Below are 12418 nucleotides of genomic sequence, written 5' to 3'. Positions count from 1 at the left end.
CTTTGCGTTATGTTTGCTAGACACTGTAGGGGCAGGCTTCGTTTTAAGTTTCCCACATACATTTCAGGGAAAAACACACACGCTTTGTAGAAAACAAACGTTTTTTCACTTGATCTATTGGAAGCATCTTGCATAAAGAGGAGAATACACCACAAATTCAGCTGCCCAATGGCTAACAGAATATCTTGTATTTGCATTTACGCCCCCAGGCTCAATACCCAGAGGCAGTTAGGCATCCACAAGGCAACAAGATATGGTTCAAGGACACTACCACCCAGTCCACCAACTGAGGCTAAGGAATGTGGAAGAGCTCTGGTTAGAATCATGATTTTGTGCTGTGTACATAGCTATCACAAGAATCTTTACAGGGCAAATGTAGCTGGGGAGTAACAAGTCATAGCAAAAGGGAGCAGCTGGGAGACTATTTGAGAGTGGCCATGAAGAAGGCTTTTACACATTTGTATTTCACAAATCTCCATTACACAATTACATTTGGCATACCTGCAATTTTAAAGGTACAGGGAAATGTAGTAATTTGCTCAGAACACTTTTTGGTAGTGTTGAAGTAGGGATTGCCTTCCAGGTCTCACGATTCCAAATTCAGCAATTATATCACTACTTCTTTCTGCTGTCTGCTCTGACCTGCACTGACTTGTCTGCAATGCAGTTGTCAAAGGACCTAATGGTCAGGCTACTACTTCCCAGTTCTAACACTTTTGTGAAAAATGGCCTCTAGGTTCAACCATTTGCCCTGTGCTGATTTCCATGGAGTATAGACTACCAGTCCTCTCAGGGGCACATTTGTTCTTTTGGTTTGCGGTTGTGAGTTTTTCCAAATGACTTAAATTACCTACTTAATTTCTAATGGATCATACCTTTGCTCCATGACGACTGTATTTCGAGCCTTACTAAAACAGGTCTTTTGTAGTCATAAAATAGGGGCCACTAAATACATTGTCATTCCCAGCAGTTCCAAACTGCCCTGCCCTCCCCTCCCCCCCACTTCCTCCTCCCCCCCTCTCCGTATGATCAAGTTGTTCTCTTGGTGACAAAAGAACTAATTCCCCAAGGTGCGATTAAAGTAACTTCAAAGTTGTCTGCATCACTACAAAAGGTTTCCCATCTATACTGACTGTTCTATAGATGTAAGACTTTTGGCAAAGTGACGACAAACCCCCCAGCAAAACACAGAGAAGCTTACTAGGTTACATCACTAAAGGCATTATGCTTGAATTTTGTTAGTATGACCCACAGAAATTGGACACCTTTAGATCTTGCAGCATGTTAATGAGTTTTAGTAGAATTACCCAGATGTAATGTAGTTGCAGTGGAACAATGTGCATACACAAAACAAACCAAGCGAAAACTATTAGTACTTGAATTGACAATGGTAAAAAAAATTAAAAAAAATAAAATAAAAAAATAAATCACGTAGCATCATCCCTGATCCTAAGTCGGGAGTAAAATAAGATAGCTAGGCATTAAGATTTCAGTAAATGCAAGGTTGCAGGCTAGGGACCTGCTGTGTGCTCTTGCATACCTCTTTCAACATCCAAGAAAGTGTGACTAAAGGTCGAGGATCTACGTCGAGAGGAACATAAAATGAGTAGGACACAAAATACTGCAGGGCTTCTTTGCCAACTTGGATTGCAAGACTGCCAAAGAAACTAATTTATGCCATATATAGTGGTAAGCACTGCTGGGCTCTTGCTCTACAGAGATATGTAATACAAGTAAGAAACACAACCAAATTGCAAAACATATTTGTCGACTGGTACATAAACAGAAAATAAAAGTGGTAACACAGAAAACGTTTTGCAGTAGAAATAGACTTCCTTACTCTGAATGGATTTTGCTGGACTCTCAACTTTAAAAAACCCAGCATCAAACACAACTATGTTTGCATCTTTTGTTGCTTGAGAGTCTGATGATTCAGGCAATATATCTTCCTGCTTCATTTTATTTTTCATTGCAGCCTTGATTGCAGCAAGTCTGTTTCGGGCTGCTGTCCTTGCATTGTCTCCCTGGTTTGGTTTTGATGCTGCAACTGGGGCCATCTTTTTCTATTAAAAAAAAGAAGAATGCGACTATTATACATGATTACTGAAGAAAGAATGTTATGTCCATCGCTAAAACATCCTAAAGGATCACCAGAACACTTGTCATCTATACAAAACAATGCCAATTGAATCATACTATTGAGATGACATTAGGAGGGGGAATCAGATTGACAATATCAGTCCAAAACACCGGGTTTAAAAAAGTACCCAATTATTTTGGTCCATATTGTAACAACAAATAGGTTCAGATATATTTGATTACACTATATGTCAATTCACACAACTATATTAGATGCAAAATATTAAGATTTCTCAGAATGGAAAATAAATAGAGAGCAACAAATTTTCTCCTTCAAGGTTTAACAACTGCAAAACTTGAGCAGCTGTCAAAGACTGCTTAACTGCAAACAGTCCCAGTTATGCGAAAGTACTAGGTGTCGGAAATGTAGAAAGATTGGCCATTTTACCAGTGTGTAATTTTGCAGATTCTAGTTCACCGTACAAGTTGGTACGTAACGATCTGGAAGGAAGTTTATGGTAAGGGTGGAATAATGGAACCCATTATTATACTATTTGGGTATGGGGTGCCACTATAGATTTGATTGGATGGGTACCTATGATGATACATTTTTGAAGGAGAGAAACATGGGTTTATGTTTATGTCACCAAGAAAGACGCTAAGTTACTGGGGTGGAGACACCCGACGGATTTGGGCGTCTTGCATAATCCCAACATACCACAGCAAGCATTGATGGTAAACAGAATGGGTGAGGAGGACATCATTTATAAAAAATAAAAATAAAAAAAAAACGTTTTTAAAGATAAAGTGGGCCAATCAAAGGGGTTAGACCCCTCATAATAATCAAGGAAGGGGCAAGGCACACTTACTTGAGTAGTGCACTAAGTTTGTAAGTTCCCTCAACGTTAGGTCTATTAAGAAAGGAGCTCTAATGATTATTAGAAGAAGGCGTGATCAGACAAAATCTTCAAGTGGCTCACCTCATTTGTTTCGGTATCAATCATAGTGGAAAAAGTATCAGGATGTGCACCGACCTCCATGAGGGTGGATGGATAAACCACTGCCCAATACTGTGGAGAAGTATTGTTGCAGGGTGTTTAGTGTGATGGATATTTCAGCTGCATATGAGGTAGTGATATTCAGATACTTCATCCATTACACTGTAAAGAGCATAGCGTTTTGTACATGCTCGTTTGGTTTGGCACCGGCGACAGCATATTTTCAACATATAATGGTGAAAGTTTTGGAGGGTACTGCAAAAATGAAACTTTTTCAAGCTGACATTTTAGTTTTTGACACTAACAGAGATGATCATGCTACAGTACTATTCAAAGTGTTAAAGGTTAAAAGGGAATGGCCTGTCTCTGAAAAGGGAGAAATGCAAGTTTACTTGAATATTACAGTAAATTCATTTGAAATTTTGCTAGTGTATTGTATGCTATAAAGCAGTTTTTAAGAAATGAGATACATTTGTATGTTTAGGTGTGCTAGTGCTTAAATTGTGTATTGGGAAGTTACCCACATTTGGTCATTTTGGCATGTTTGAAAAGACCATTTTGACTACAGATGAAAGTTTAAAGGGTTAGAGGGTGGTGTTGCAGAGAATAGCGAAGAAAAAGGTGGCTTTCACCTCTAGGACAGTGAAGGGAGCAGAAGAGAATTACTCTGTAGTAGAAAGATACACACTAGAATGCACTTGAGGTAGGCAGCATTTAAAATTCTATCTATGGGGGTTGCAATTTGTAGTAGGGATGGACTATAGATTATTGGCTATTTTCGTTTAGGGTATAGGGAGTGAGAGCCACTTTATAGATCAGTGGATGGATTGAAGGGGTCAGAATTTATCTTTCACATAATTTACTTGGCTTTGACAAATTTAGACAGCGGACAGTCTCAGCTGCCTGTGTGAGACCCCCGACATAGGATAAAGGAATTTATGTATCATGGGTGCAAGCAAGTTACTGGTGCCCACAAATGGATCATATGGTAGAGTTGGTGGTAAGAAATGGCATACAATGTAATTGTTATGAGAAGTGTTAGAAGGCCAGGTGAACTCCATGGTCACCTTTAGAGGTACTGGGAAGGCAATGGAGTAAGCTGGTATTGGATATTGGTGGTCTGCTTAGTCTACTGCACACTTCGGAAAGGTTTGGGATTCATTTTGGTGGACTGTACTTCTAGATGGTTTTCACACGGTTGTGTCAGTGCTGTGAGCAACCAAACTGTGCTGTTTTTTTTTTTTAAATATGAAGTTTCTAGAGAGGGCGTTCCTAAAAACATCATCTCCAATATTGGACTGCAATTCATATCCTCAGTTATGCAGGAGTTTGAGAGATCTGGTGGTTACACACTTAACGACTCTTTAGTTTCCCCAGGTAAACGGTTTAGCTGAGACCAAGAAAAGACTGATCATAAGGTACGTACACTAAGCAGTACATAGCTGGTGTCCTTTGAAGGAAGTTTTAAGGGAAAATGTGGTGCTCACAGGAATAAGCCTAACACAGTGATTGACCAAACTCATTTCCAGTTATTAAAAGGAAGAGTGGTTGTAAACAGGATGCACCCAGAGCGGTTGAATGGAGAGAGAGCAAGGTGGGAGTGGTTTTTAACAAAGCACCACGAAAGAAGATCAGGAGGAATCAAGAGAACTACAAGAGCAGATCTGACTGCAAGTACGGAGAAAATAAACTTGTGTGATGTGTAGGTGATGGTTTGCAAGTGGGCCTTTCATGATCACTGAAGAAAGGTCCAATGTACCAAGAGTGGACGCTGAAGATTGGTGGAGTAACTCAGTTTTTGAAATATACTGGTGGCGTTGTCTTGAAAGGGAATATTGTGAGAGATTGTGAACCGAAGAGGCTTAGTGAATCTCAGTATTTGGAATCACAATCCAGGAGATAAAAATGCCCTCCCCCCCCCCCCCCCCACTTGAATGAAAACAAACTTAGTTAATAGATATTTTCTGTTTTCAACATAACTTACCATCTTTATAATGTTATTTATAATTACACTTAAGCATGCTATAGGTTAGTATATTTATTCTTTCTCCTTCGCTCATTATCACGTCTTATGTTTTTACCTCCCTGGTTTGAGTTGTGTTAGTCTTACCTGTTTGTTCTTTCTTTATTTTTCTAACATCCCTTTCCAGGAATTTAGTTCTAAAATATACTGCATGTCCTGCATTGCTTTTGTTTGTTCTGGAGGAAGAGGGCGTCTGCCGAGTCTAATGTGCTACAAGTCTATATGCAGCCTTACAAACAGTCGTTATTGTTAACTGTCATGTTGTGGACTAGAAAGGAAACAATTGTTGGAAAGGCAGATGCTGGAGATAAGGCTGTTTTGCAAGGATCATTTGGTGTTATCCTGAAGTCCTCCACTATGCAGAATGTTTTTTTCTATAGCTGTGGTGTCTGCTATTCATAAAAAACAACATTCCATATTCCAGCCCCACAACAAAAGCTGTCTGCATTACCTGAACATTTACAGAATAGATCAAGCATTTCTGCAAGGTCAGCCTGGACACCAACCTTTTTTTCAAGGTCAAATGATTTTTTTTTTTTTTTTTCTTAAACCCACCTGCCTGGTGTCCACTATCTCTTCTAAAGAAAGTGAAACATTTTATTCCAGAAAGCAACTTCAGAAATGCTGTTTAAGCCTTGTACTGTCACACTTGGATGGTGTTATTGTCCTGCTGTATGACCTTTCAGACTCCACGCTGGCACCTCTGAAGGGCACCTTACACCATATTTCATACAGGGCCTGAAGAAATAGTATCACATCTCTATTTACACCTCATGCAGCCCACACCGTCTTCAGAACCAGCTGCATCATATACAAAGGTATTACGACTTGCGCATCCTCTGATCTAGCAGACAAGCTCAGCATTTCTGGAAGCCTTGGCACATCTGCAGCCAGCACATCATTAGAACGCAGACTAAGAAGTGTAAAAAGGAAAAACAAGACAACAGCCCTTCTCCACCTATGCACTCTGCATCTGGAACAACATTGCTGTATCTGTCAGGACCACCCCAGTATTGCTTCAATTTAGGAAATAGTTGAAGACTTGCCTCTTTAATGAACATTACATGACAAGTGTTCTGCCTTTTGGGCTACAAAAATACAACATACATGGAAGGTGTTGGGGGGTTGAGCTAGTCCACATAAGTGTATTAGGTGGTGCTGCTCATGCCTCAGAACTACAAAGACTCTAAAAACAGCAATTTTTTTTTTTTAATATGTCCAGATTCAAAATCCAGTGTACCCATAAAACTCCCCAATGCACAGGGGTAGCAACAAATTCATACTTTCATGGTCACCTTTAAATTTCACCAATTATACTACGACTAAAACACTGAAGGGTAACAGTTAAACATCTACATTTTACCATTTGTCAAAATTGCTCAAATCTTTTTCTAAAGTATTCGTAAAAATAGGCAGATTACCTTAACCTTTTTAGCTTGGATGTTTACTTGTTGCCAGGCATTTTCCTTAAGTTTGTCAAGATCTGCAAATTTTTTCAGTACATCTTCTACCTGAAAAAGGGATCAAATGTTGGTTTTTGAAATTTACAATGGATTGCAACAGTATCTCAAATGTCTCCTTAGTAAGAAAAGAACTGTACATCGATAGTATGTTAGGACCAGCAAAAGCCAGATGATTCCTCCAAACAACTGTGCTTTTATGATGTTTTACTACTTCTCCAGTATACAATAGTGTGGCAAAAGGTGTTGGACACCATTTAAAAGTAATTGGACAGGGTTCTAGGTTTCAACATCCCCAGACCCCAGACTCGTATTTCCTCACATCACTGACAATTTGGCAGCAGGGATGAAGTCCACTGGTGGTAAAGCACTACCAGAAGGCGCTTCTGCGGCTAGGGCTGGTGGTTGCTTAGAAAGACAATGCTAAGGCCTGGAAGGCGACGGAGGCTGCCCCGGTAGAGACATGGGCCAAGAGCATGGACTATTCCATGGGACTTGTCCGTCTGGTATATTTATCACAGGGCTGCCCACTGTAGCACTCAGAGATCTGGAGGTACTGGGCTGAGTACAGAGGGATACAGCTGCAGCCATGTGTCAGTGGACCATGGGATATTGAGGGGGGGTGGGGGGGGGGGGGGGACAGATGGGGGCTGGGACAATACCCATGTGTCACCATAAGGACTGGGACATGTCGTACTACATTACTGTGGTAACCGGTGTTCTGTGCTCTTAAGTTTTTACTGCCTGATGATGCACCATTTTATTTTAAAACTGATTGCTCTAGACGCATTTCTTCGCTCCTGCGCTATAAAATCAATAACAATTGTTTTAAAAAAAAAAGAAAACATTTAAAAGTCAAAACAAACAAATTTGCTTAAATGATCTCGTTTTTGATGCACCACAAGGAAATGTAATGATTTTTCTGTTACATCAACATATATAGTAAAAGGATCAGTTGTTAGCTTTAAAATTTAGTGTTCTTTATTGGAGGCTCTTGTGACATGCAGTAACTTTTAGCAGCAAACACTAATTTTAGATTTTAAAAGGGTGGTTTGCAGACTTCGACAAGTTGCTTCAGTCCTGCCACCACATTATGGTACACAATTTTACTCGTACTTCCATAGTTTTAGCAGTTAAGTACTGCTTCTTATAAGAAGCATGTAAGCAACTGAAGGAACATCATTCTCTAATGAGGATTTGAAAGAACCATTAGATACATTTGGATAGCTGAACAATTATTTAATTTTTTAAACGACTGAAATGTAAGATTAACTGAACATTTAAAATGATTAATTACGAGAGGACTGATACAACATATTCAGTGCATGTGCCACATCGTGAAATAGTAATTTTAGTTCAGCAGAACATATTCGGTCAAAAGGCACAGAGATCTTGGAGGAGATCTTCAAAGTGATTCACTATGCTTAGCCCTTGCTCTGCCTTAACCAGTTGAGGAAAGGTAATATCACAGGCATGAAAAAAAAAAAAAAAAAAAAAAAAAAAAAAAAAAAAAGGACTGATGTAAGTAAAAAATAATAAAAAGACACTTTCATTCTCACACCAGGAAAAGTTTGTTGTTGTAGCATCAGTCCACAAACTCAAGGCTCAAATATACGCAGTTGAAAGTACACCAAGAGTTTCAATTGAGTTGGTCAAACGTCCAACCTCTGTAGTGTTGAGGGGACACCACACAGGAGTGTCAGATGTGGACAGGCTACTGTGTCCCGGGTGTCTCATTGGTGTTCACTCCAGGTAGTTGGGAGACAGTATGTCCTGGGGTTACTACTACCTCAAGTCCTACTTCTGAAAGTCATAACCCCAATATGCTTTTATTAAACTCACTGAGCACATTCACATCATAATCTTCAGTATCTGATCCCCTTCACAAGCAGAGTGTGAGGGTTAGTATGCGATAGGCACTAGTAACTTCTATAAACTACAGAGAAGTGTTGGACTGCACTCTGCAACTAGGGCCGTTTGTGTTTCAATACAGGTACAATTGCAAAGAAGGCTTTTTAGAAGAATGTCACTTTAAACAATGAGCACATCATGCTAGAGAATCCTACAGTTCCCATGAACTCAGTAACTGTGTAACTGCCTCGCTGATCATCATACTACACTCCAACACGTTTAATATGCAAGGTTACTGAAAAGTATGGTCTGAATGAGGATATGGTTGAGCGGTTAAAAAGGATGACGAGGAAAGACTGAAAGTAGCATTAATCTCATGAGAGTAAGTTTTCCTTTGTCATTCACTCACATCTAATCTAGTTGAAAAAACTGACAACTAAGCATAAAAGCCAGGAGGAAGTCATTATCTGCCCAGAGACACTTTGTGCAAGAAGTTGAGTAAAACTTCTCCACCAAAAACCACTCATCTATAATGTGCTCTAAGAACAATGCTTGCAAAAGCATGCATAGTAGCCAATATTGCTGCTTTACAAAGGTCGGTGATAAAGATAGATCTTTGCAAGGTCATAAGTGCGGTCATTGCTTTGGTGGCATAATGAGGACCCTGACCAACCTGAACTCATCTGGAAGACAATAATACACCTCCCTACAGTGGCTTCATCCCTTTTATTGTCTGGTGTAAGATCACCATATGTGAAACAGGGTGGTTGTCAAGATACAAAGGGGTTTTTGTCCTGTGGGGTCAAGACATCTACACTGTGCAAGGTCCAGTCAGACCAAGTGGCATTTGGGGAGGGGGAGAGGAGTTCTGATAATAGTGTGTTATGTTATCTGGCATTTGTGTAGCAAGCAACTGCCACATAAGTGGCATCATAGTACTCTAACCGTCCAAAGTGAGGCACATGCACATTTGGTTAGAGAACTGTATGGGTGAAGAAACATCATGAGAGGCATCACTTGAGGCCCAAAAATTCAATGACCCAAGTTTTTACAGCCTTCAGAGAAGAAAGGTGGCCTTCTAATGTACTCATTAGGGTCAGAATGGAGTTCATCATTTTGGCTTGGACTGAAGAAAAGCTCCTTCAAAGTTCGGTTTTGTTGAACTGTGTCAATTTTAGCCACAGAGTTACATTAGAGGCTTTGTCTGTACCAGTGGGTTTTCAATTTTGTTATACGCATGTTGCTCCTACTCCGCTCCATACAGTGATGTGTGTGTCATACACAGTGATTTGAACACGATCAGTCTCAAATTCATATTTTCCATATTGCACGTGTCACTCCTGTGATGCTGCACAAGACAGACCAAAATAGGAGTGATAGCGGTCATCAATGAGGGAATATCAATGGGAAACATCACATGTTGTGGGTTTGCCACAAAATTACACAGTTATGTTCAGTCACATGGTAATGAATCTGTGCCAACTACCAACTTCCTCATGCCCACGGTGTACCATCTGGAAAAAGTCATTGATCAACACAGAAGCAAAATAAAATTGAAGAGACTCTCTGTCCCACTAACACAAATATCAAATGGAGTAGCTAGTAGGTAATCTCACTGAAAAACAGAGGAGTTGTCAACAGCATAAGTTTGTCTGACATACACTATGAATGACAGTAAGCTGGTGGAAGACCTGACTGACTGGAAATAAATCCATGGGTCATAATAGCATCTGATGATACTATGCCTCCTTGGTGCACTAATGTAACACGTCAAACATACCTATACCATGTCTGAATATTGTTCACCTGAATAGCAATAGACATACTGAGAAGTGTCAACTGGTGATAAGTCATTAAATAATTTGTACCAACTATGGTTGAGGTTTTGAACAGTGCTGCACAGTTGTACAAGTATAACACAAATAGATGTTTAATCTATCTCCAAATGTGAATTTTTTGTTTCAGTATGGATTTGACCTGAATTGTGCATTTTGTTGACTGACAAACTATGTTTTTTAAATAAACTATTCTAACAAGGCCCTCTTCAGCTTCATTCTTCAGGCTTTTGGGACAGTCTTCAGGTAAATATGAAAATCACCTCACTTCTTAACCCCTTAGCTGCTGGGCCTTTCCCCCCCCAGTGCTGAGCCCTTTTTTGGCTATTTGGGGTAGTTCGCGCTTAGGGCTTCATAACTTTTTGTCCACATAAGCTAACCACGCCAAATTTGCGTCCTTTTTTTCCAACATCCTAGGGATTCTAATGGTACCCAGAGTTGGTGGTTTCCCCTGGAGGAGACCAAGAAAATAGCCAAAATACAGTGAAAATTTGGTTTTTTCCAAAAAAATGGGAAAAAAGGGCTGCCGAAGAAGGCTTGTGGTTTTTTCCCTGAAAATGCCATCAACCACGGGTTTCTGGTGCTGAAATCACTATCTTCCCACCTTTCAGGAACGGGCAGACTTGAATCAGAAAACCGAATTTTTCAACACAAATTTGGCATTTTACTGGGACATACCCCATTTCTACTATATTTGGTGCTTTCAGCCTCCTTCCAGTTAGTGACAGGAATGGGTGTGAAACCAATGCTGGATCCCGGAATGCTAAACATTTCTGAAAACTAGACAAAATTCTGAATTCAGCAAGGGGTCATTTGTGTAGATCCTACAAGGTTTTCCTACAGAAAATAACAGCTGAAATAAAAAAATATTGAAATTGAGCTGAAAACAACAGCCATTTTTCTTTATGTTTTACTCTGTAACTTTTTCCTGCGATGTCAGATTTCTGAAAGCAATATACCGTTTTGTCTGCTGGACTGTTCTGGTTGCGGGGATATAAAGGGCTTGTAGGTTCATCAAGAACCCTAGGTACCCAGAGCCAATAAATAAGCTGCACCCTGCAGTTGGTTTTCATTCTATACTGGGTATACAGCAATTCATTTGCTGAAATATGAAGAGTGAAAAAGAGGTATCAAGAAAACCTTTGCATTTCCAAAATGGGATCAAGATAAGGTTTTGAGGAGCAGTGGTTATTTGCACATCGCTGAATTCCGAGGTGCCCATACTAGCATGTGAATTGCAGGGCATTTCTCAAATAGACGTCTTTTTTACACACTCTCTTATATTTGGAAGGAAAAAATGTAGAGAAAGATAAGGGGCAATAACACTTGTTTTGCTATTCTGTGTTCCCCCAAGTCTCCCGATAGAAATGATACCTCACTTGTGTGGGTAGGCCTAGTGCCCGCGACAGGAAATGCCCCAAAACACAACATGGACACATCCTATTTTTTTTTATAGAAAACACAGCTGTTTTTTCCAAAGTGCCTACCTGTAGATTTTGGCCTCTAGCTCAGCCGGCACATAGGGAAACCTACCAAACCTGTGCATTTCTGAAAACTAGAGACCTAGGGGAATCCAAGGAGGGGTGACTTGCGGGGCTCGGACCAGGTTCTGTTACCCAGAATCCTTTGCAAACCTCAAAAAGTGGCTAAAAAAAACAAGTTTTCCTCACATTTCGGTGACAGAAAGTTCTGGAATCTGAGAGGAGCCACAAATTTCCTTCCACCTGGCGTTCCCCCAAGTCTCCCGATAAAAATGATACCTCACTTGTGTGGGTAGGCCTAGCGCCCGCGACAGGAAACGCCCCAAAGCGCAACGTGACACATCAAAATTTTTGGAAGAAAACAGAGGTGTTTTTTGAGAAGTGCCTACCTGTAGATTTTGGCCTCTAGCTCAGCCGGCACCTAGGGAAACCTACCAAACCTGTGCATTTCTGAAAACTAGAGACCTAGGGCAATACAAGGAGGGGTGACTCGCGGGGCTCGGACCAGGTTCTGTTACCCACAATCCTTTGCAAACCTCAAAAAGTGGCTAAAAAAACAAGTTTTCCTCACATTTCGGTGACAGAAAGTTCTGGAATCTGAGAGGAGCCACAAATTTCCTTCCACCCCGGCGTTCCCCTAAGTCTCCCGATAAAAATGATACCTCACTTGTGTGGGTAGGCCTAGCGCCCG

The 12418-nt window shown here is 40.4% G+C and overlaps 1 protein-coding gene across 3 annotated transcripts in view; it reads right to left on the bottom strand.

The window, feature by feature from the left end:
• DLGAP5 (DLG associated protein 5) overlaps window positions 1-12418 on the bottom strand; it is a 152952-nt gene that overhangs the window by 26746 nt on the left and 113788 nt on the right. For all 3 annotated transcript variants that reach the window (XM_069208536.1, XM_069208537.1, XM_069208538.1), the window contains exons 13-14: window positions 6522-6611; window positions 1841-2063 (exon numbers count right to left, since the gene is read on the bottom strand). In XM_069208536.1, coding sequence (XP_069064637.1) covers window positions 1841-2063; window positions 6522-6611 — 313 coding nt within the window. The remainder of the gene's footprint in view (window positions 1-1840; window positions 2064-6521; window positions 6612-12418) is intronic.

Source organism: Pleurodeles waltl, chromosome 9 (assembly GCF_031143425.1).
Source record: "Pleurodeles waltl isolate 20211129_DDA chromosome 9, aPleWal1.hap1.20221129, whole genome shotgun sequence".
NCBI classification, from domain to species: domain Eukaryota; kingdom Metazoa; phylum Chordata; class Amphibia; order Caudata; family Salamandridae; genus Pleurodeles; species Pleurodeles waltl.
Note: the sequence above shows the minus strand (reverse complement) of the source record. Positions and strands in the feature narration are given on the sequence as shown.